This window comes from Octopus sinensis, linkage group LG13, assembly GCF_006345805.1.
Source record: "Octopus sinensis linkage group LG13, ASM634580v1, whole genome shotgun sequence".
NCBI classification, from domain to species: Eukaryota; Metazoa; Mollusca; class Cephalopoda; order Octopoda; family Octopodidae; genus Octopus; species Octopus sinensis.
The window spans coordinates 47,636,385-47,663,670 of NC_043009.1; the positions used below are offsets into that span (position 1 = coordinate 47,636,385).

General features: G+C 39.3%; 1 protein-coding gene across 3 annotated transcripts in view; it reads right to left on the reverse strand.

Moving 5' to 3' along the window:
• The window catches only part of LOC115218295 (cGMP-dependent 3',5'-cyclic phosphodiesterase-like), a 614,814-nt gene that overhangs the window by 269,702 nt on the left and 317,826 nt on the right, over positions 1–27,286 (reverse strand). For all 3 annotated transcript variants that reach the window (XM_036508346.1, XM_036508347.1, XM_036508348.1), the window contains one exon: positions 497–556. In XM_036508346.1, the coding sequence (XP_036364239.1) occupies positions 497–556 (60 nt within the window). The remainder of the gene's footprint in view (positions 1–496; positions 557–27,286) is intronic.

Sequence of the window (27,286 nt, forward strand, 5' to 3'; positions counted from 1 at the left end):
CATGTGCACACAAACATTAAATATTATATATATATATATATATACATACGTATATATACTATATATTGTACACGTACACAAACGCATATTTGTATACATAAATGCACATATGCACATCTACATCATATATATATATATATATATATATATTATATATACATACACATATATGTATGTATGATAGCTTAATGGAAGCAACAAAACTAAATGATTTCCTTTCAAGCATGCAACTCAAACTCACACGCACACACACACACACACATGTACATGCATACATGCACGTGAAAGCAAATCATTTTGACCTGTCACTTCCTTAAGGTGCATTGTACTTTTTCATCACAGAAATTAAATGCTTATGTACAGAAAAACATATATCTATATATCTATATATATATATATATATAGATATATATATATATATATATATATATATATATATATATATATATCTACACACACACGCACATACACACATGTGAACGCAATATGTTCTTACTTGATTTTCAATCAGTTGTAATGTCCCTTTCTGTTCCTCTCCTATGTAATCACAAACTGCCTGCAAAGAGAAGACAGAAATAGTTCATATTTCAAAATAATGTTTCATTTATATTGTACAACAACAACAGATATTCTGTACATACATACATACAAACATGCATACATGTATGGAAGTGTGTATGTGTATATATATATATATATATATAAACAGACACACACACGCATATATACATATATGTAAATGTGTGTGTATGTGTGTGTGTTTGTGCATGTGTGCATATGCATGTATATATACACATACACACACACATGTGTCTGGGTCCTAAGGTATATATATTTACATATACATAGAGGTGGTGGTGTGAGTGTGTGAATGAAGGGGAACGTATGATGGGAAAAATAATTATGTACATGGTGAATGGGAGGTAGTATGTATGTGTGTATGTGTTGTGTATATGTATGTATGTATGAAATATAAGACTAGGTGAGTGTTTTATGTGTGAATAGATTAGATTGAGTGTATATGTCTATAGTTACATGTATGTGCAAGAGAGGATACATATGTAAATAAATATATTTGAATGTGGTTTGAGAAAGCTTGTGAATATCTGTGGACATTTGTATGTATATGTTTGAAAGCGTATGTAGAAGATATGTAGTTGGGTGTATGTGTTTGAAAGAACAATGGAATAACAGAGATGATGTATGTGTAAATTGTAAATATTTATATATTAGCAGATATATTTGCATGTGAGTGTGTGCATATAAATGAAGTTATGTATGTTTAAGGTTTAAGATAGTTGCAGTTATGTATAAATCATTCTTGTGTACACACACATACACACACGTGTTTGTGAGCACGCACACAGACACACACACACAAGTACACATAGACACACATACACATACACAAAGACATATACATACGCACTGACACAGGTATACACACTCACACATGTGTGATGCTTTACGTCAATGAAATCTTCCTTGTATGTTTGCATAAGTATAAAGGGGAAAGGTCTGTGAATAGGAGAGTAAGTAAATGAAAGAAAGAGAGAGGGGTGAAAGAGAAAGACAGAAGGTGAGAGGAATACAGATAGATAGATAGAAAGATAGATAGAGAAAGAGAGAGAGAGAGAGAGAGAGAGAGAGAGAGAGAGAGAGAGAGAGAGAAAGAGAGAGAACCTGTATATCGTCTTGCAATTTGATCCTACCTAGATCTGTGAAGGGGAAATTATCTCTTTGATTGTCAATTATTCATCTATGCATTTCCTGTCTTTCCCCAGTTGGTAGAGCTGTGATGTCATATTACAGCATTGCTGGCAAATATAATGGAAGGTCACTGTTACATCTCTCAAGATAGCACAGTTTCAGCACAGCACAGCACAGCACAACACAGCACAGCACAACACAGCTCATAGTTTTGGTACAGCGTCGATGGTTTTTAACTCTACTGTCACTACAGAGGTCATTTAATGAAATGAAGCAACTGAAGATGGTCAGAGGTGGTCCTATTAACATTGAAGTTATTGTAAATATTGAGTTTATTTTACTGATATTATTGATTTTTTTTCTAACAGATTACAGATTTATAAAGGAGGGAAATGGAGCACGGAAACATCATATATTTGGAAAGACTGAAATGGAATGGTTTGAAACAGCAATTAAAATCAGATGGAGACAACTTAATACTCTTACTTGTTTCAGTTATTTGACTGCGGCCATGCTGGAGCACCGCCTTTAGTCAAGCAAATCGACCCCGGGACTTATTCTTTGTAAGCCCAGTACTTATTTTATCGGTCTCTTTTGCCGAACCGCTAAGTGACGGGGACGTAAACACACCAGCATCGGTTGTCAAGCAATGCTAGGGGGACAAACACACACACACATATATATACATATATACGACAGGCTTCTTTCAGTTTCCGTCTACCAAATCCACTCACAAGGCATTGGTCGGCCCGGGGCTATAGCAGAAGACACTTGCCCAAGATGCCACGCAGTGGGACTGAACCCAGAACCATGTGGCTGGTTAGCAAGCTACTTACCACACAGCCACTCCTGCGCCTAATGGTACTTTTCTTCTTTTTTTCTTGTGATTTAGTAATTTTATTTGAAACATATAGGTGCCAGGGCCGCCTGATTGGCTCCCGTGCCAGTGGCACGTAAAAAGCATCATCTGAATGTGGCCGTTGCCAATACCCCCTGACTACCTCTTGTGCTGGTGGCGCGTAAAAAGCAATATCTGAATGTGACCGATGCCAAGCCCGCCTAACTGGCTCCTGTACTGGTGGCACATAAAATGCACCCACTACAATCTTTGAGTAGTTGGCGTTAGGAAGGGCATCCAGCTGTAGAAACATTGCCAGATCAGATTGGAGCCCGGTGTAGGTGCTGGCTTTCCAGACCTAAGTCAAATCATCCAACCCATGCCATCATGGAAAACGGATGTTAAACAATGATAATGATGACATAAATGTAACATTAGTTCAAAGCTGGTGATTTGCTCCAGGCCAAGTTGCTGCTTCTCTGCATTGTGAGGTCACACAGTTCCAGCCACACAGTTCCAGCCACACAGTTCCAGGTTCAGTCCCATTGCATGGCACCTTGGGCTGACCAAAGCCATATGAGTGAATCTAATAGCTGGACACTGAAAGAATTCCATCATATGTGTATGTGTGTGTGTCTGCGTCCCCTCCTCACTGTTTGACAATCAGTGTTGATGTGTTTATGTCCCTGAACCTTAGTGGTTCAGCAAAAGAGACTAATACAATAATACCACGTTTAAAAAAATATAGGTACTGGGTCAATTGGTTTGACTAAAATTCTCCAAGGTGGTGCCCCAGCTAGGCCACACACTAATGATTGAAACAAGCGAAAAAAATAAAGAAAAAAAGATAAAAGATAGTAGAAAAAATATTCTTAGATGCAAGAGTGTGTATGTGCATATGTGTGTGTGTGTGTGTGTGTGTGTGTACATGTGCGTATGTAGTGTGTGCATGTGTGTGTGAGTGTGTGTGTGTATGTGTGTGTGCTCGTGTGTTTGACAATGGACTTACCCACTGCCATAAGATCAAAAAGACATAGGAAACATGATGTCAGATAATAGGTGTAGAGAGCCGTGAGAGAAAGAAATATTAAAAAAATGTGAATGAAAGAAAAACAGAAAAAAATTAATCACAGAATGGTGAATAGCAATAAAGAGTGAGTGTAATAGCGCAGAACAAATAAAGCCCAAAATTTTTGGGGAGAGGGGGGCAGTCGATTAGCTCAACTCCAGTATGCAACTGGTACTTAATTTATCAACCCTGAAAAGATGAAAGGCAAAGTCAACCTTGGCGGAATTTGGAGGCAGAACATGGTAACAGGCGAAATACTGCTAAGCATTTTGGCTAGCATGCTAACAATTCTGCCAGCTCACCACCTTAATAATAATAATAATAATAATAATAATCTTCTCTACTATAGGCACAAGGACTGAAATTTGTGGGGGAGGGGCTAGTCGATTATATTGACCCCAGCATTTGACTGGTACTTATGTCACTGACCCCAAAAGGATGAAAGACAAAGTTGACCTTGGTGGAATTTGAACTCAGAACATAATGGCAGACAAAATACGGCTAAGCATTTCATCCAGCTTGCAATAATAATAATGATGATGATGATGATGATGATGATGATGATGATGATGATGATGATGATGATGATGATAATGATAATAATGATAATAATGATAATGATAATAATAATAATAATAATAATAATAATAATAATAATAATAATAATAATAATATAATAATAATAATAATAATAATAACCCTTATGAGACAGGTCTTCATGATAGTTATACTGGGCTTCGTATATTTTACCCCAGTGTCACTTTGATGGCTTGCACTGCTCTCTCACTCAATAATAATAATTCCTTTTTATTGGCCACAAGGGCTGACACGCATGATTACATAAAGGGACAAGACAGGACGAAAGGTTACAAAGGGTTTTGCCGTTTTTTTAAAAACATCGAGTAAAAATCTTTATAACAACTTATAAAATTCAACAATGAAAAACTCCCAAAAGGGGGAGACGTTTCGAAAGGTTCCTGGTGGAAAAAACCCTACAAAAGCCAACGGGAGCCTGGTCAAAAAAGGGGGTGTAGAGAGTCCCCTTTTTTCTCCTTTTGAATTACCTTTTTGAAATCACAGGCGAAACCTGAGAACTGGTCCATTTATACAGGCCAGTCTCGCACAATTCACCCACCTTTCATAAAACTTGCTATCGGACAGCACTTTCCTCTCTAACCTCATCTTCCTTTTCAAGTGAAACTTGAAAAAGTTGATGAGGCCTTGACCAAAGAGGAAAGTGTCTGTCTTTAGCCCTTTCAAACGAGTCCACCACACGACCTCTTTCGCCACAGCCACTAGGCACAAGAAAACGGCCTCGCCCTCCTTGTTAAAGGAAGTCGGCGGGGCAATCTTCACTATGGATTCGGCCGATAGTCGGATCCGTCCTATACGTGACAGTAGCTGTTCGACATAAACCCATATTTCAGCAATACTCGGGCACTGGACGAGTGCGTGCAGGACGGTTTCGTCATCCTGGCAACACCTCGGGCAGGCCCGGCTGACGGCACTTCCGTGCCGGTAGAGTTTATCTCGAACAGGCAGAGCCCCTCGGTAGCACTGCCAAGCGAGCGACCTCTGGAAATTATCCATCGGCCCCGGCCCGAAAGTCCTCCCGAACAGACCGCTCAGTTCGTCGTCTTCAACGCCTAGAGTTTCCCCGAGAACATCGTCGCATTTTTCCTCCACTAACCCTCTATAGAACGCTAGAGTGGAGCTGTAACCGATCGCATTGCCCGCCTGGCGGAGGGCGGAGAGAGCTTGACGGCACTCGAGGTGCCAAGCGCCCTTTCTCGGTCTACGTTTGATCCAGGTCTGCAGCTCCGTCAAAGAGACGAGCTGCGGAAAATCGCGTCTGACAAAAGACGACCACACCTGTTCACCGTCTAGGAAGCGCTCGAGATGCCGCAGCCTGAGCGCATGTCTGCGCAACAGCAACCACGGCATTCCAAGGCCTCCGTTCAGCGGTCGTTGACAGCAGATGGATCGCCTGACCAGTGGCACCTGACCCTTCCACAAAAAGTCGAAGAACAGACGTACCAGCTTGGCCAACCAGCGGTCGGGACAAGGGACGACGGTCAAGCGGTAATAGATGACGGATGCGATGTATGCATTCGCCACCTCCGCTCGACCTTTCAGGGACAGCTTCCTCTCGGCCCATTTCTGGGTGAGACGTGCCACCCTGCTCGTCACCTCTTCCCAGTTCTTATCCACCTGGAGGTCCGGACCGAACCAGACCCCGAGCAGTTTAACGGGTCCGTCTGTCCAGCGCCCTACGACGCTGTTGGACGGCATGGGCTTGCCTCTCCAGGTGCCCAGTTGCAAGCCCACAGACTTTTCCGCGTTAATCTTTGCCCCTGTCACCGCTTCGTACTGGTTTAGCGTCTCGCCAATCAGGCCAATGTGCCTGTGGCTCGACACCACCACGGTGACGTCGTCGGCATAAGCAGACACGCTGTTTCCGCCTCCTAGATCGCGCGGGATACCCCTCAAAGCCTCCAACTTGCGCAGTAATGGCTCGAGAGTCAAAATGTACAAGAGGGAGGAGAGAGGGCATCCTTGGCGGACCGAACGCGAGATGTCAAACGGTTCCGAAAGGTGACCGTTCACCCGTATCACCGAGCAGATGTTGCTGTATAAAGCAGCGATCCACCCGCGGAAGACTGGACCGAAGCCGGCTGCCCTGAGGACAGCTGCCAGGTACCGATGGTCGACCCTATCGAAGGCTTTACTCTGATCCAAGTTGATCAAAGCCCCACCCGCGCCAGCGTCGTTACCCACCCTCTCTATGATGTAGCGCATGAGATGGAGGTTGTCGTGTATCGACCTGGTCGGCACGGCGCATGTCTGCGTCTTGCCGACCAGCTTGTCCACGACAAGCGCCAATCTCTTGGCTAGCACCTTGGCCAAAATCTTCAACTCTGCATTGAGCAGAGTGATGGGCCGGAAATTCCCTATAACGTCCCCCTTGTTTGGGTCCTTCTTTAGCAAAGCCACCACCCCTCGACAGACAAAAGCAGGAATTCTCCCGTTTTGCTGCCAGTTGCAGTAGACGTTTGCCAACAGGTCCGCAAACAAGTCTGGCATTGAAAAGTAAAGCTTGTAGGGCAGACCATCCAAACCCGGCGATCTACCTCTCGTGCAACTCTTCATCGCTTCCTGTACTTCCCAGGCAGATATCGGTCCTTCGCAGCACTCTGCCTCGCTGTCCGAGAGTTGCGGTAGGCCGTCCAGGTACACACCGAAGTCTGTACCGTTGGTGTCCGTTCCACCGCTCGTCACAAACAGTTGAGCAAAGTGCCGCTGAAGCACCGTACACATCTGCTGCTTCGTTGGGTAACCTCGCGCCCGTTCTGGTCCACCAAAGACCGAATGGTTGCTCTGTTGCCTCGCTTCGCCTCCGCCACGCGGGCCCATCGAGCGGCTCTAGTCCCCTCCCCGCTTAGCGAACGTGCCTTAGCTCTGACAACGCAGCCTTCGTGTTTGGCGTCGAAGTGTTGGTCGAGGGCCAACCTTGCCGCCAACACGTCGGTCGCGATGCCAGTGTCAAGAGCCTCGTCTAGTTTCTTAACTAAATCCCGCTCTCTCTTCCTACGTTCAATAGCTAGAGTCTTACTATACCTAATCGACTCTACTCTAATTGCTCTCTTGAGGGCAAACCACCAGTTGTTGTTGATGATTGCCCCCGTGAGCGCCCGCTTAACTAGTAAACTAATCCGGTCTCTGTAAGCTTTGCACGCCGTTAACGACACGTTCAGCTTCCAGTAGCCGGGTCCCTGTCTATGTAGCCTATCTAAGTCGACCGTACAGATCACTAATTTGTGGTCCGTATATTCGACTAGGTGGAATTGTGGACACCCTACGCTGTCCATATCCGCTGGCCTACAAAACACTCTATCTAAGTACGATCTAGACGACCCGATGCGGTTTGTCCAAGTCCACATTGGCACATTCGGGTTGTCTAGTCGAAACCTGTCGGACAGCTGAAAGCGGCCGAGTAGGTTGGCGAGGCTCTTGCACCCTCCCCCTCTCCTATCAGACGCTCCCCTGCCCACCCGATCGAAACGTTCGTCTAAGACAGCGTTCCAATCCCCAACTAGTACTAGAGTGCGTGACGTTCCCAGGAAAACTTCCAGACGTTTGAAATAATCCGACTGCCCTGCTCCTGTCGGAGCGTAGGCAGCCAGCAGTCTGAAAGCACCTCCGTCACTACCGTCGACGTCGAGGACCACCAACTTACCTTCCGGATCCAAGAAGACTGTCCTTATTTTCAGGTCCAGGCCCTTCCGAAACAACACCGCAGTACCACCACCGCCCGCTCCCGGCCGACACGGAGATAGAAATATCTCGTATCCGCCGAAAAGGGCTGCGAGTTCCTGCGGGGGTGGAGAGCCTGGTTTCACTGATGGCTGCTACATCCACATCATGAAACCTCAGGTCGTTAACAGGTGACCCTGTTTCCAAGGTGACCCGAGGCCTCTCACATTCAAGCAACCGATTCTAAGATTTGCCATGTTTCAAAAGTTAGGGGAAAAAAAAAGGAGAAAAAAGGCTCTACTTACTGTTGTTGGTGGTGGGGGTGGCTCCCTTGTGCTTTTGCACGGGTGCTTCTACAATATTTTTGTAAAGTTTCTGAGAGAAACTTTTCCCTAACGATCCCACATCGTTAGGGAATATTTGTTTTATTTCGTTGTAAACTGTTTTGTTTATTTTTATTGTGAGAATGTGTGCTGGTGGTGTGTTGTGTGTAGGTATTATGAAATCTGTAATGTTTGTGCTTGTTTTGTTTTTCAAATACTCAACCAGTTCCTGGTTTCTTGTATTCACTGCTGTAATCGTGTCTGTAATTGTGTCTGTGTTTGTTTGTGTCTGTGGTAGTGGCAGTAGTGGTGTCGAAAGTGTTGTTGTTGTTGTTGATGTTGGGAAGTACTATTTGTTCGTGCTTCCCCTGTAAATCTTTTTGTTTTTTCCTCCTTTTCTTTTTTGGAGGCACTATGTTCCATTCTCCTTTGTTGGAATCAGAGCTCGCACAATCCGAGATCTCTTCATCCGGCAAAGGAATGGTTGAGGGGTCTGCTTCAGTAGCAGGACGAAAAGTTTTTGGTTCCGCCGGTATCGGTGGTGCCGCTGCTCCTGTTACTGTTGATGTCGCTGCTGTCGACCTTCGAGGTACTGGTGTCGGTGTTGGTTCGGTGGTGGTTGTCGGTGTTGGTTTGGTGGTGGTTGTTGTTGTTGGAGGTGGTGTTGTTCGTCTTGGTGCTGGTGTTGGTGATGGTGTTGGTGGTGTGGCAGCCTTTGGTGTTTCTTGCTGTTTTTGTTGTTTCTGTTGTTGTTGCTTGTGTTGTTGTTGTTGTTGTTGCTGCTGCCTCTTGCTGAAAGCCTCCATCCTCTTTTTGTGAATGGGACAGTCCCTCTTTAAGTGGCTTTCGCTGCTGCAGAGAAAACATTTTGGCTTTCGCCCCTCCACAGCAACGTTTAGCCTGGTGCCGTCCGGCAAACTTACGAAATCAGGGACTTTACTTATATTCTCTTGCTGAATTTGCGCAAGAAGCAGCACTCCCATCCCCAACCAGTTTTTCGCCCTCACTCTCCTGACATCTAGAATGGTGGTAGTGTCCTCTATATCATAGAGGACAGCTGCCACCAGCCATGACATATCTAGCTCAGGGGGGGCGAGGTCGATTTTTATTTTTGTTACTCTTCGCCCGAGGTGGGTCGGAACTAGTAACAAATTCTCAGTTTGCAAGGGCGAAATGGCGTTCGCCCTTGCAAGCTCCTCTGTTGGGAAGCGAACCTCCACGGTTCCAAAACGCTTCCCCTTGGTTACGTAGCTCTTTTGGGCCCAAATGGGCTTTAGAGCTATCTCCAACTGTTGGGGTGTGGCATTTGTTATTCTTTTTAGTTTTCTGTCGAAAACTTTGTAAATTATTGTTTTCTTGTTGGTGCTTTCAATCACCTCTTGTGGAGTATTGAGGAAGATGCCATTGCCATCCTTCCTCAACAACTCCTTCGCTCTTTTCACATCTTCTAGAGTTATCTTAACTTCCTCCGAAATTTGCTTCGCAGCAGAAGCAAAATTGTTGGAAGTTTTTTCTTTTTTCTCCGTGTCAATGTTTGTGATGATTTTTGTAATTGTTTTTTCTTCCTCCTCCTTCCGTACCAAAGCATTGGGTGAAGGCAGAGGGGGAAAATTGAGAATTACGTCGAACGCGATGTCCTGGCTTGCATTCTCCTTTTGAACCGAGCGCGTGCTCTCCGGTTCGGAAGGAGGAGCTCTGTTGCCTTTTACGGCCTGAAATGGGTTGTTCGTAACCCGTGACGTTATTATTTTTTTTTGTTCTTGTGGAGGGGGTGTTGTAAGAAGGAGGGAAGAGCCAGCAGCTCGTTTTAATGCCATTTTGTAATGTGTGATAACAATAATAACAATAATAACAAGCACATTCAGAGAGTGCAAACCTCCACCAAGGCAACACCAATGTCCTCTCAATGATTAGCTAGAGATGATTTTTTAAATGAGAATATCTAAAATAAACTCGACTGCTCTCACAAACGAGAATACTAAAAATGAACCTAACTACTCTCAAAAATTAAGTAAAACAAACAGGAAAAGTAATTCAGATTCCTTGTCCAGTACCAGATTGTTCCCAAAGTCTAATCAGTTCATGCCAGTCATAAGGCCAAATGTAATAGCTTTAATAGTGATGCTTTCTTTATTAACTAGAGTGGTTGATAAAAAGATCAAGTTTGGTACAACATGATTCAGTTTGGAATTAAAAATAGGAAAATGCGTGAGCTATAGTCAATGTTTTATGATGTCATTGTGCTGTCAATAAATCATTATAAATGATAGGAAAGCTGAGAGAGTGTTTGTGAACGGATGAGTAAATTGATGTTGCTCAAAGGGGTACGGACCCAGCATGATCAGTGGGGGTGAACCAGCTTATGCTGTCAGGCCCTGCTGATATCAGGGGTTGCGTTCTATGCCTTGACCTGAGCATAGAATGGGGCTTGCCTCTTTGAGCTGGAAAATGAATGGAATGCCTGGTGTGTGTCTTGTTGTGGCTACACACTCCTGAAAAAAATGGCGAATAAGCCTGGGTATATATAAAAAATATATAGATGTGTGTATCTATTTGTATATATTTATACATGTGTGTGTGGATGTTTATATATATGTGGTCTGATCAATAAGTATCTAGACTGTTGCCATAGTAAGGAAGCTAAAGCACGCAGAGTGATGCTGCTTGGCACAGATTAACAATGAAATCTACTGTGCAAGCACACTAAGTTTTAACATTCTAGCTTACTTCTGCTGTTTACAGCAGTGCTTGGAAGGAAGATGTGTAGCATGTGATCATCACATTGACCATGACAGGGAAAGTTGAGCAGAGAAGCTGCATCAAATTTTGCCAAAAGCTTGGTGATACTTGCTCAGAGGTTTACACTAAATTTATAAAAAGTTCTCAACACAATCAAGGAGATCTTGTGCAACTGAAACCCGAGTGTTTTTTTGGTCAGCTGAAAGCAGTTTTGGCACAAACTTGGCAGATATGTGTCTCATACCCGAATCTTCAGTGACAATGGACAGAACTGAACCGTAACTAATCTGCACATCCTCTGATAACTCACAGATGGTGACTCGATGATTTCCCCTCACAGCTGCATGCCACATCTGCAATGTTTTTCTCAGTTCTGCTGGTTGTGCATCTCTCAGAATGTTCATCAATATTGACATATTTTTGGCCATCTTGGAAATGCCTGAACCACTCGTACACTTGTGTGTGGCTCATACACTCCTCTCCATACACTTTCTTCAAATTTGTGTAGGCCTCTGAGCAGGTATCACCAAGACAACTTTCTCTGTCATAGTCAGTCCAACGATCACATGCTACACACCTTCCTTCCAAGCACTGCTGTAAACAGTAGAAGTGAGCTAGGACATTAAATCTTAGTGTGTATGCATAGCAGAGTTCAATGTCAATCTTTGTCAAGTAGCTCTGTGTGCTTTAGGTTTATTACTATGGTAACAGTCCAGATACTTATTGATCAGAACTCCTATATATATATATATATATATATGTACACATACACACACACATATATATATATATACATACAGAAGCACACAGACTATTTGTTACTGTCAAATAGTTTGAATTATTGTGATAATATTATACACCTACATTTCTCCTTTCTTGCCATAACTTTCCCTCTTTTAGCTCTACGCCACAAAGCTTGATTAATAACTAACAAAAATGCAAGGTTACTACAAGGTTATGAACATAAATCTAAATAACCAACAAATATATAATTTATTACAATAAATCAGAAAAAAAAAAGAACTTGGAAGAAAGTGTTTATTTTATTACTATTTTTTTTTTGTTGTAAATCTCATATACACCTCAAATACATTCTCATTACTTGTTTCAGTCATTTTGACTGTGGCCATGTTGGAGCACCACCTTTAGTCGAGTAAATCGACCCAAGGACTTATTCTTTGTAAGCCTGGTACTTATTCTACCGGTCTCTTTTGCCGAACTGCTAAGTTACAGAGACATAAACACACCAGTATCGGTTGTCAAGCGATGTTGGGGGAACAAACACAGACACACAAACATACACACACACACACACATATATATATATATATACATATATATATACATACATATATATATACATACATATATATGACGGGCTTCTTTCAGTTTCTGTCTACCAAATCCACCCACAAGGCTTTGGTCGGCCCGAGGCTATAGTAGAAGACACTTGCCCAAGGTGCCACGCAGTGGGACTGAACCTGGAACCATGTGGTTGGTAAGCAAGCTACTTACAACACAGCCACTTCTACAGAGTATATAACTTAAGGTGGCAGGCTGCAGAATTGTTAGCATGTTGGGGAAAATGCTTGGCAGTATTTTGCCTGTCTTTATGTTTTGAGCTCAAATTCCACTGAGGTTGACTTTGCATTTTATCCTTCCAGGTTTGATAAAATAAGTACCAGATGAGCACTGAGGTTGATGTAATCAAATTACCTCCTCACATGAACTTACTGACCTCATGCCAAAATTTGAAACTACTATAGGGTGTATAAGACATTACAGAGTATAGTGAAAGACCTCTATGAAGAAGTCATTGACAGAAAATGCAAAACCAATATGATGTGAACAAAATTATCCTTAGAGAGAGAACTAGCTTGAGAGTTTAAAATGCAGATATGAGATGCTTTTGCACTTTTGCCATGGCTTGAAATCAATGGAATAAATGAAGTGCATGTCTTTCATACAGAAAAAAGAAAAATAATTGAAATTGATTTGGCTTGAAAACTTGAAAAGAAGTGACAGACTATTCATCAGAATTTGAGGCACTCTGTGAACAAAGACAAAAAAAGAAATTACGAAGTAAAATGTTGAATAATCTAGATTACAATATCAATATTATGAAAGACAAAAATGATACAAAGAACTGAACAAAGTAGTTGAAACAGCAGTAAAAAATACAAAAGAACGAGAACGTACAAGACAAAATAGAAATAATATAAACTGACTTCAAGAACAATAATAGCCATAACCTTTTCAAGTCAGTTCGTGAAACGGAGGGAAAGAGCATGAAAATATAATAGTGCAATAAAAAGACATAGATGAGATATATATCAATGATGGAAAGTTCATTTTGAACAACAACTTAACACTAAATTTCTACATAACTCAGAAGCAATATTAGAAACGCTGGCGATCTGCCTGATGTAAATACTCAAGCGGAAATAACAAGAGAAGAAATAGAAAAGGCAATAAAAATATTGAAGAAACAATAAAGTCCTCAGTATAGATGCCATCAATGTTAAAGTACTAAAAGCTAGAAGAGAGCACATTTAACATGTTACATGTAATATTCATTATAGATAGAAAACATACACAAGAAATACCTACAAGGCTATGTGATTAAGAAGCTCACTTTGTAACCACATGGTTTCAGGTTCAGTCCCACATCTTGGCATCTTGGGTAAGCATTTTATACTATAGCCTTGTGAGTGAAGCTTGAAAATGAAACTTGTGTGGAAGCATGTTGTATATATATATATATATATATATAATAATAAATATTAGGGAATAAATCCAAATTTACAGGGAAAAATCAGATTTAGGATTGAATCCAATTTTATAGCAAAATATTATATAATATTAATTAGAGACAAAACCACTATTTTGCAAATCAAACAAAGAAAGACTTAATCCAATATATTAAAAAATTTTTAATATAAATTAAATAAACCCATGTAGACACACACAAAAGACACATGCATTATCTCGCAGATTCAAGATTTCAGTCATGTGATTGTATATTTTTAGTATGATATGCATGATAGACTGAATCTGGTCAGTTTAAACATAAAACATAAAATATGGGGGTTCAATATGGCTGGTTTAAATCATAAAGGGTTAAAAAAAAAATACTGGTGGGGGCAATTTGTTTGTCTAAACCCTTCAAAGTAGTGTCTCAGCATAACAGAAATCTAACAATTGAAAAAAAGATATAAGATATCCATTTGTAAAAGGTCAGTAATCAAGTGAAATAAAAGAGATTCATATCAGTTCCAAAGAACTGTAACATAACATTCTTTTGGCACAACAAGTAATACATCTGGATGTTTAAACTAATTTTATGACATAAAGCATCAACCTGTCCCAGAATCAAAACTTTGAACTAAATCAGATAGCAACATTTTGACACCGGAATCCTCTGAAATATGAGACTCTTCTCTTCATTGTTTGAACTGAATTCAATCCACAGGAATTCAAAGTATCCAACTTTAACTATTCAGCCTTGTCTGTTTTGCAGGTATTTGAAGTTTGCAGCTTCACTGTTTCTATGATATCAATGATTAAGTAGGAAAGTAGGGATCATCCTGAATAATTGAATGATTTTTAATTATAAGAAACTGAATATCTGCTGACTAAGAGCTAGTATTATTGCTGATTACACTTCAGGTTTATTAATAACCCCTTTCATTGCTTTTATGCATTACGGTGTCCCTTTAACATTAAGCAATTTGTCAATGAGCCATATAAATTACGTCTTTTTGGATGAAGAATCATAGAATTATGCAAGTTGGATAATGTAGATAGTGAATAGAAAATAGTTTCCAATCATTACATATGATAATTTCAGTGTCAGCTGGTACATTTTTGCATGATAAACAATTGCTCTCATTAATAATTAAATTCTGTGAGGGCTTGTAATCTTAAAATTCCTCATAATGAAGTAATCAACAGTAAAAAAAAAATACAATAAATAAAATTAATGCATGCTTATATCATGATGATGGCGGTTAAAATATTATAAAGTTTCCCAAAGTCGATTGTCAAGTAGTTTATATTAAAAATTTTTTCGAAATCAATAAAATACCCTTTCCAAATGAGATATTAATTTTCCTTTTCTAACTTTGAAAATAATCCATGTCTGAAATCCTTTTAAAGAGGCAACAAATCAGACCTGATGAGAGAGAAACTGTATGTGCACATGAACATGAGGGATAATTTTTAGCACAAGCTCTTCTGCTTTCTGTTATCTGCTTTACTTAATGGATGGAAAGCATGCTGAGATACTAGTTTAAGAATTTTTAGGCAGTCATATCAAATCCCAATAATTATTTCAGCCCTGTACTATTTTTATTGGTATTTGTATGTTGGACTGTTAAGCTATGGGAGATTAAAGGAAAACAACACCAAATTTTAGGCGGCAAGCTGGCAGAATCGTTAGCACGTCGGGCAAAATGCTTATTGCTATTTCATCTGCTGTTACGTTCTGAGTTCAAATTCCGCCAAGGTTGACTTTGCCTTTCATCCTTTCGAGGTCGATAAACTAAGTACCAGTTATGCACTGGGGTTGATGTAATTGACTTAATCACTTTGTCTGTCCTTGTTTGTCCCCTCTATGCTTAGCCTCTTGTGGGCAATAAAGAAATAAGAAATAAGAAACACCAACTTTTAGACTAGTGTGAACATGAATATAGATATGAACACAAATATAGCTAGACTGACAGATGTACACACACATTTCAAGCTTCTATAAAGTTTCCATCAACTAATTTTCCTCAAAAGATATTGGTCAACCAAGAAGCTTGTCTAAGATGTTGCATAGTGAGATCAAACCCAGAACCACAGGATTGAGAAGAAAATTTCTTAACCACAGAGCCAGACATTTTTTATCTTTTGCTTGTTTCAGTCATTAGATTGTAGCCATACTGGAGCACAACCTTGAGGAATTTTAGTCAAGTGAATTGACCCCCAATACTTTATTTATTTATTTATTTATTTATTTATTTGTAAGGCCTGATACTTATTCTATCAGCTGATTGTGCTGAATTGCTAAGTTAGAGGGATGTAAATACACCAACACCAGTTGTGAAGAAGTGGCAGTAAAGGAAGGGGGGCAAACACAGACATGAAGACACATACACATAGATATATGTATAGATACGATGAGCTTGGGCTAGATGACCTCTCCACTGCGGCCACGCTCTCAGGTCGCACTGGTGGGGAAGCTCTACTCATTGACGGATGGCGCCATCCACCTTAATACACCGGCACCCCAAGATCCCCTTCGTCTGAAAATTGGTCTGCTGGGTGTTGGGATTAGGTTCTGGAGAGGTGGCTGCGGTCACTGAAAATTGGTCCTGAAGCGCGGCCAATTTGCCCTTTCAGTTTCTGTCTACCAAATCCACTCATAAGACTTTGTTCAGTCAGAGGCTTTAGTAGAAGAAATTTGCCTAAGGCACAACGCAGTGGGACTGAACCTGGAACCATGCAGTTGGGAAGCAAACCTCTTACCACACAACCTTGCTTGTACCTGTGACATGATTACTTTTTATTGCAAGTACTTTCGAAATAACATCTACAAATTTGTGCTGTTTTAAAAGATCTGGTTGGCATGGTGATAAAGGGAGTGAGATGATAATAAAATGTTAAAGGGTTGATTGTGCACCACTCAGTATTTTGATGATAACTCCACCCCACATGAGGTTATGGTGATGGCTATTGGACATTAGGGAGGGTACCAATTGATATTAACTTGACAAGTCAAATATATAAGGACAGCTAAAAAAAAAAGGGGGTATAACATGGAAGGTAATCTAGCATTACAGCAGACCGTGAAGTACTTCTGTGCAAACATTGTAAAGATTATTAGTGTTGTTGTTGTTGTTGTTATGGTTATAGGGTAATTTTAGTCAAAGCTGTTTGACTAGATGTATGGCACGAAGCTAGCTATGCAAATGCTTTTTAGAACATTCAGTCAGCTTTCTAACAGTGTTCCTTATGTCTTGTGTGTGTGTGCATGCATGTGTGTGTGCATGTGTGTGTGTGTGTTTGTATGTGTGTGTGCGTGTGCGCATGTGTGCACAGATGTATGTGAGCTTTGCTCGTTACTGCAGCTGATATGACATTTGTGCATTCCTTATCGATAATGTGATAGGCTGCGTTGCATTTTCAACAACCTGTGGAATAGAAAAATTGAACAATCCTTGTTCTACATGTTCTGCATTATTCTACATGTTCCTCCTGTAGTGTCTAATAAATTCCTCTGTCCAAACAAAACCCTGTCAGGGAAAAAAAAAACAGGCATTACATGAACAGATGAATGATTGCAGGTTTAACAGTGCAAATACTTTTCCCCCCTTTTTTTAAATGACTGTTGACTTAACTGTGGCCTTGTCAGATGGTAGTTGATTTTAATGAAATCTTCCGCCACTCTGTCTCTGTGTGTGTATGTCTTTCTGTCTGTCTGTCTGTCTGTCTCTCTGTGCATGTGTGTGTGTGAGTGCGCGCGTGCGCGTGGTTTTTGACATGTTCATCCTTTTTTAGAAAAGGTAAACATATTTCCGGTAGATGCTGGCTACTATACTGAGCAAGTTGCACAAAAGTCTGTGTAGATCCCTCTCTGCACTGTTTTTTAATGGCCCTTCATCAGTGACACTTCTCCTAATGTCAATAATATAAAGTACCAATCAAGTTCTGGTGTACTCAGTTAATTCTTCCCCATAAATTTGTGGCATTGTGCTGGTATCGAAAACAGACAACATCATTGTGATTATCATCATCGTCATCATCATCATCATCTTTATTATTATTCTATCCTGTTGATTTTCATGATTTCATATAATGGAATTTTTGAAATCCTCCCTCATTATTTTCCATAATATTCCCTTCATCCTTCCATGTACAACAATAGAACTACCTATGAAACACTGAATCAATATAACCAAAAAGTTACCTAAAATGTGAGATCTTGCACCTAAGTTATTAATTTTTATCCAAGATACTGTAAACCAGTGGTTCCTAAAGATTTACAGGTTGCTGCCCAGACAACATTCCTAGCACCCCACCCCCACTTACCACCTCAAACATAGGCCATTTCTTCTGCATCAAAGTCAAAGCAACTAAATTTCACAAATAAAACTTCACCTCATTAATCTGTTATTTTGTTGTTTTTAACATCCATTGCTCCTTTTTGTCACCCCCATTATCACCCCCACTTTTCTTCATCCCCTGCCCCCGATCTTTCCACCACCCACGTTGGGAACCACTACTCTAAATGATAGTCTTAGAAGAATAGCTAATCATTTACTCACAGAACAGATTTCTATTTTGTATTTTCTTCATATTTTTATGGCTTAGTTAGTACCCATGACCATTTTTGCAGGATCTTGAAGACTGGTAGTAGAAAGAATGGAAGTTTCTTCAAACCAGAGACTTGGCCACAATACTTGCAGGTAAGACCTAGCAACTGGAGCACTCTTATGTAATTCAGTTATATCTCTGCTGGGATTCCACAAAATTTCAAACCAGAGACTTGGCCACAATACTTGCAGGTAAGACCTAGCAACCAGAGCACACTTATGTAATTCAGTTATATCTCTGCTGGGATTCCACAAAATTTCAAACCAGAGACTTGGCCACAATACTTGCAGGTAAGACCTAGCAACCGGAGCACTCTTATGTAATTCAGTTATATCTCTGCTGGGATTCCACAAAATTTCAAACCAGAGACTTGGCCACAATACTTGCAGGTAAGACCTAGCAACCGGAGCACTCTTATGTAATTCAGTTATATTTCTGCTGGGATTCCACAAAATTTCAAACCAGAGACTTGGCCACAATACTTGCAGGTAAGACCTAGCAACCGGAGCACTCTTATGTAATTCAGTTATATCTCTGCTGGGATTCCACAAAATTTCAAACCAGAGACTTGGCCACAATACTTGCAGGTAAGACTTAGCAACTGGAGCACTCTTATGTAATTCAGTTATATCTCTGCTGGGATTCCACAAAATTTCTGTCTAACTAAAGTTCACTTCTAAGTCTTTAGTCAACCCAAGGCTATGGTAAAAAACACTTTAGTCTTTAGTAAACCCAAGGCTATGGTAAAAAATACTTGCTCAAGGTGTCACAATTTCATGGCTTCAAAACTGAACTCCAAACTATGGAGTTGTGAAGCAAACTTCTTAACCACACAAACATGCCTGTTTAACCTAAGTAGTAATATAATAATAATTGTTTCTAATTTAGGTACAAGGCCATCAATTTTGAGGGAAATAGGTCATTTTATTTTATCTACAGCAAAAGGATGAAAGGCAAAGTTGACCTTGGCCAAGATCTGAATTCAGAATACAAAGAGCCGGAGGAAACGCTTCTAAACATTTTGCCTGACATGCTAACAATTCTGGCAGCTCAATGCCTTTAGGAATATTACAACAACAACAACAACAATGACGACGACGACGACGACAACAACAACAACAACAGCAACAATAAATGACTCTTTTAAACTGATAGGTTCTGATGTAACAGAATATTAATAGGACACAAAAACAATATATTAAATACAGTAGCTGGACCCTTATCCTTAAGTGAACAAGACAAATACATAGATACATCACACATCTATATTATATGGTAACTGTACTTGCATCTGTACTCGTCTATGTAGGTGTTTGTGTTTATACTGATAATGTATCTGTGCACACACTGGTGTGTATGTAATTCCGCATGTACGAAGAGGCAGTACATACGCATGTATTTTCAACTGATGCATCTCTTCGGTAGCGTAGTTCTCCGATTGCTGACTAATCTTCATCAACATGATGTAGAAATGGTATTATTAATAGTTAATTGGCCTTTAAATGAACGTAGTAGCTAGATGACATGCTAAGCAGCTAAACACACCATTGCAACAAGGCTATAGCACGCCATACAGCTACATGTCACAAACATTCAATAATATATGCAAGAGAACTGTTATGTTGTTATATAGCATGAAATATAAAGCTATCTACATGGAATCGTGGCTGCAGCTACATCAACATTTTGGTGCTATTCATTATACAACTGCAAGTTCTTTGTTATAAGAAGTGAATATTGGTTAAAGTGTGTGGCGTTTATATAATCTATGCAACATTGAAAAAGCAGATGTTAATGGCACATAGACTGTTATGCGCTCACACATACACATACATACATATATATATATATATATATATATATATATATATATATATACACACGTGCACATATACACATGCACACAGATATGTATACACTTTACATGTAACCACAGATGTATATGCAAAGACAAATGCACATGCACACACACATACACATACATAAGCATATACACTTTACATGAAACCACAAATATATGAGGAAAGACATGCACACACATAAATACATGTATATCCGCAGACACATACATAAACTTACACACTCACACACAGATATACACACATGCATCTATATGCACACGCATACATATACATACACACACACACACATGCATAACAGTATACACTTTACATACAACCACAAATATATACACAAAGGCACACATGCACATAAACACGTATGTACACAGACACATACATAAACTTACACACATATGCATATATATGCACACGCATACATACACACACACACACATGCATAACGGTATACACTTTACATAACAACCACAAATATATACGCAGAGGCACATATGCACGTATGTACACAGACACTTATATAAACTTACACACTCACACACAGATACACACATATGCATATATATGCACACGCATACATACACACACACACACATGCATAACGGTATACCCTTTACATAACAACCACAAATATATACGCAGAGGCACACATGCACATAAACATGTATGTACACAGACACATACATAAACTTACACACACACACACACACAAGCTCATGCATACACACACACACACACACACACACACACACACACACATACACACACGTGCACACTGATACTGTCAATTTGCTTCGGAGACAATTGTTGAGCAAGTCAGAAGGGAAGTATTTAGTTGGTGGGTGCGGGGGAGGGGGAGGGGAGGGCAGGTGGAATAGCAAATTCTGCAATAATCTACGCAGACAGCAGAAATAGTGTATTCAAACAGAATCAACTCACCTGATTACAAAAAAAAAAATATATATATTTAAACATTGTAAGCTTTGCAGTTGAGAAACAAAACATGTGTAGGAAAAAATTTCTTACATATTCTTCAAGTTAACACACACACACACACACACACCACACACACACACACACACACACACACACACGCACACACATACACACATACGCATAGACATAGAGTTAAAACAGCAGTCACATGTCATGGGAATAACAAAGGAAAATGTGACAAAAGAAAAGAAAGATAGAAAGATTGTAAAAACTAAAACAATATATAATGGTAAGATGGAAAGAGAAAGAAACTGCGTAAAGGAGATAAATTGAATTCTATTTGTGGAGTGTTAGTCGTAAGACAATTAGTATTTTCATAATACTTCCTTCACATTTTTACAATGAAAATTGTAAAAAGAAATCCTTTTTTTAAATATGCCTAAAGTATATCACACAGAAATATAGAATATGGAGTGGGGGGGGGGCATCAAATATGACCCCAAAAAAAACTGTATTGCTCTGTCTGTTGTCACCTCTATAGCTTACCTCTAAGCTCTACAAAAGGACCTTTTGAAGAGATTGTATTCCGGAAAGGAAATAGCAACCAAAAGACAGAAAAAAAAAAAAAAAAAAAAGTTGGTCACCCGGCACTTTACAATAATGCAGTTTAAACAACAGAGAAGACAAGTAAACTAATAACGTAGCAAAAATAAATAAATAGATAAAAAAATAAATATAATGCAAATTTGATCTTATCACCAGCAGCAAGGACTTATTTTTAAAAGAGGGTGTGTGAGTGTATGTGTGTGAGTGTGTGTGTGTGTGTGTGTGTGTGTGTGTAGCCAGCTTTAGATTCATGGGGAAAAGAGGAAAAAGAAAATGTATGGCGCCAAATTGCAGTCTACACCAACTATAATCATAATAATGGTTTGAAATTCTGGCACAAGGCCAGCAATTTCAGGGAGGGGGTTAAGTTAATTACATCGGCGCCAGTGCTCAACTGATACTCATTTCATTGACACAGAAAGAACAAAAGGCAACGTTGACCTTGGTGGAATTTTGAACTCAGAACATAGCGGCAGACAAAATACCGCTAAGCATTTTGCCCAGCGTGCTAATGACTACTGGAAGCACAATGCTTCAAATTTGAGGGAAGGGATTAAGTTGATTACATCGACCTCAGTGTGTAACTGGTACTTATTTAATCGACCCCGATAGGATGAAAGGCAAAGTCAACCTTAGTGGAATTTGAACTCAGACAAAATACCACTAAGCATTTTGCTCAGCAAGCTAACGACTCTGCCAGATCACTGCCTTATAATAATAATAATAATAATAATAATAATAATAATAATAATAATAATAATAATAATGAGTTCTTTTTTTATTTGCCACAAAGATGATGGAAGAGTAGAAATTACAAGGACAAATTACATAAATGGTAGGGGTGTACAAAGAATTGATTATGGAAAAAAACCAATAAAGAATAAAAAAAATACAACATTATACAAATGGCAGGAAATGAATTATTCCAATAGGGACTCAATCAACTAGGATCAATCAAGGAACTCCCCCATCCCCATAGATCCAGCATTACTCTAAGTACCAAAGTCAAGTGCTCACTCACTAGCAGCAATCTTATTTGAACCTGAAGGCAAGGTAGACCCAATTACATGAACCATTCTCATCATGTTAACCAAACTGTCACCAGTTTTACCAGAGGGCAGCACTTCTCGTTCTCTCCCCCCATCACTCTTCTCTCAAAGTAGAATTTGAAGAAAATTTAAGAAAAAAAAAGGTCGTTTGGCAAAAAGCTGAATGCGGCGATTTGGCAGAAACGTTAGCACGCCGGGCGAAATGCGTAGCCGTATTTCGTCTGCCGTTACGTTCTGAGTTCAAATTCCGCACTGGGGTCGGTGTAATTAACTTAATCCGTGTGTCTGTCCTTGTTTGTCCTCTCTGTGTTTAGCCCCTTGTGGATAGTAGAGAAATAGAAAAAGCTGAATGCTCGTATGTTGTCTTCGATAGGAGAGTCCATCATTATTATTATTAGTAGTAAAAGTAGTAGTCGCAGCAGCAGCAGCTGCAGTATGTAATTAACTGGAATATAAAGTAACTGCAAAGGGGTGGAAATGGGGAAAAAAAAAATCAACCATGCACTGTAGATAGCAAAAAAAAAAAAAACTAAACCATATGAGAATACATATACGGGCATGAGAATTGGGGGCTTCCACACACTAGATATTAGCAAGTATTATGAAATACCAACAGAAAAAAGGTGGATAAACATATACAAGGAAAGGCCTCAGTGAATGTCATAGCAGCCATACTTCAATATGTACCAATCTCCACAGACAGAAATATCAAGGCAAACTGGCCAGATATTAGTCTCCATGATTACCAGGAATGGAAGTGACATCTAATCAAAGGATCAGTGTCAACTGACAATAATTTATCTCTAAAAGAAATGAAGGAATTATTCAAATGTAAAGATCTTGGAAGAGATAAAACCAGAATGTGGTTACATGAATCAGAAACCATTCCTCTAATAAGTACGCTGGGAAATACTGAAGAAATGTATAGCTAAATACATAACGGAGACACTATGACTTACAAATACACACAGCTTGTAGAAAACAGTGCTGAGAGTAATCTCTACACAATGGAAAATACAAAACCAAAATAAAACACTGCACATGCTTAAGGTGCACAGATCTGCACTTTATAGTACTGTGGATACATGATCAAAACACTACAGAAAATAATAATGATGATGATGGTGATGATGATGATGATGATGATGATGATGATGATGATGATGATGATGATGATAAAGGAGGGAGCTGAGAAGTATATTAAGCAACTCTCTGGTAACTCCAGTCTCTGCGAACTACAAACGATAATCTTGATGGGTACAGCCCATATATTAGGGAAAGCACTTTCCATCTAAAATGGAATAAATGTGGTGACAATTTTAGCATGCATAGCCAAACCAAAGTGCTCTTGCCACTCTTGGCCTCTGGAGGATGCCCGGTACTAAAGCAGCTGAAATAAAGTTATAATGAAAGGAAACTATATATGATAATAATAATAATAATAATAATTATGGGGATGATAATAATAATAATAATAATGGGGATGATAATAATAATAATAATAATAATAATAATATTTGATGGCATGCACTGCTCCCTCACACAATAGTAATCTGTAATGGTTATGCCTATAATAATTGGTGCATTGGGAACTATAAGCAAAGATATAGATAAATGGTTGAAGGAGACTGGAATAAAATGTCGTGTAGAGCTTCTAGAGAAAGTTTGCCTCTTGGGGACAGGAAAGATTATCAGGAAGGTTCTAACCACTTAAAAGACTATTGAAAGATTGTGGATACCTCAGGTTACATGTAGTAACCTGCTACCCACATAAAGGTTGTCATCGGAGCATTGGGTTCAATACCACCCAATTTAAAAAAAAAAACATCTGAAAACTTTAGAAATATCCTACAATCTAAGTGTATTGCAAAAGTTGGCATTACTTGGAATTGCATGCACATTGCGTAAAGTACTGTCTGTCTGAGGTCCTTATTGTGACTTGACAAGCAATTAGAAACCCCTGGTAGACACAATATCTTCTATCAACAACCTCACAATATTGTATACTGAGTGACGTCTATAATAATAATAATAATAATAATAATAATAATAATAATAATAATAATAATAATAATAATAATAATCTTGGTATAAAAGATAATCTTGGTATAAAAGATGGGCTACAGCAAATATTCTGCTCAATACCACAGATTTGCTTGTCAGTTGTTTGACCTTAACCAGTTGAGCATTTCCCTTAGTGGCTGACGATATGTGCATCTCTGATCACGAGCAGAAGTAGTGGGGGTGCATCATAGCCATGTGTTGAGAGGGATTATTTGGGGTTTGAATAATTCACCTCTGGAAACATGGGTGGTTCTTTCAACATCCTTAAACAATCCTTATTTAGGGAACTTTTGAGCGGGATGGGCTACTCAACCTGAAGAAAATTCTAACTGGGCCCCACCCGCAAGGTCGTGTGCTGATTATCTTGATATGAGATCACCATGTCGCGCACATATGGTTGTGATGCATGTGCCTGGTGTACCTTTATCAGACGGGTAGTCATGATGGGTATATTGGGCTTCGTATATTTTACCCCAGTGTCACTTTGATGGCATGAACTGCTCTCTCACTCAATAATAATAATAATAATAATAATAATAATAATAATAATAATAATAATAATAATGGCTTCAAATTTTGCCACAAGGACAGCAATTTGAAGGGAGGGGATGAGTCAATTATATCGACCCCAGTGTTCAACTGGTATTTATTTTATTGACCCTGAGAGGATGAAAGGCAAAGTCGACTTCAATGGAATTTGAACTCAGAACATAGCAATGAGTGAAATACTGCTAAGCATTTCATTCAGCATGCTAATCATTCTGCCAGCTTGCCATATTGCTAATAATAATAATAATACGATGATGATGGTGATTGACGAAGACGACGACGACGATGACGATGATGATGATGATGATGATGATGATGACGACGATGATGATGATGATAGAATTCAAGCAGTAAAGACCTACCGAAATGAAAAGTACCAGTAAAATTGGACACATGATAGTACATATGTCAATTGCGGTAAACAACCATAAAAGCATGGCTTTACATTGCCAGTTCTTTCACAAACTGGATGCTCTATATTCAAATATAAAATGAATTAGAAAGGTTAGGACAGTGGACTCACGGTTGTAGGATTACGGTTTTGATTCCTAGACCAGATGTTGTGAGTGTTTATTGAGCAAAAAAAATAAAGCTCCATGAGGCTCCGGCAGGGGATGTTGCCAAACCCTGCTGTACCCTTTCACCATAGGCGCAGCGTGGCTGTGTGGTAAGAAGCTTACTTCCCAACCACATGGTTCCAGGTTGTTCCACTTTGTGGCACCTTGAGTAAGTGTCTTCTACTATAGCCTCAGGCTGACCAAAGCCTTGTGGGTGGATTTGGTAGACGGAAACTGAAAGAATCCTGTTGTATATATATATATATATATATATATATATATATGCGTGTGTGCATGCATGTGTGTATATGTGTGCATATCTGTGTTTGTCCTACTACCATCACTTGACAACTGATACTGGTGTGTTTACATACCCGTAACTTAACGGTTCAGTGAAAGAGATTGATAGAATAAGTACTAGGCTTACAAAGAATAAGTCCTGGGGTGGATTTGTCTAACTAAAGGCAGTGCTTCAGCATGGCCACAGTCAAATGACTGAATAAGTAAAAGAAAAAATATAAGAAAAAAAATCTATCTCTGGCCTTAAAGAACTGGTTTTGAACAGCTGTAGTATAAACTGAAATTAGCAGCAAATACATACATACTGAAAGTGATGTTATATATACATATGTGTATTTGTGTGTGTGTGCATTCCTTTCACTAATGTGAACCGCATAAAAAAAATTAACTATAAAACCAGAGCTTAACAAACGAAGTCCCTTGAGAAAGTTGTTCAGCATCAAATCACTCATGCTGTCAGTAATAGAATGAAAACAGTGATCAGTCTATTTGAAATCTGTAATCAATGATGGCAATGTTCACAAATTGTGATGTATAATAAATAAATATCAAAGCGATGGGAATAGATACTCAGGAAGAAATGAAGCATGGACAAATGAAAACTATAAATATAAAAGAATACTACAGGTGCATTAAAGTACTGTATGTACACGAAGAACAGAACCAATCACAACAACAATGAAACTGTACAAATGTTGTAGATGTCTCAGTAATTAATGATTTCAATATAATAATTTAGAAATTAAATGAGCAAAGGAACAAAGATGGCAAAAACAAGGTTTTAGAATACACCACAATCAATCTGATGTAATCAAAAGGAGATGATGCACACAAATATAAAATTATTGAAAAATAATTACAGCCAAACTAAGACCATAATTATGGTTAAATTGCACTCTGTTGATTACAGTGGTGATGGTTCTAGTTTGATCCAGTCAATGGAACAGCCTGCTTGTGAAATTAACATTTAAGCGGCTGAGCACTCCACAGACATGCATACCCTTAACATAGTTCCCAGGGAAATTCAGTATGATACAGAATATGACCAGGCTGGCCCCTTTTTGAAATATGGGTACA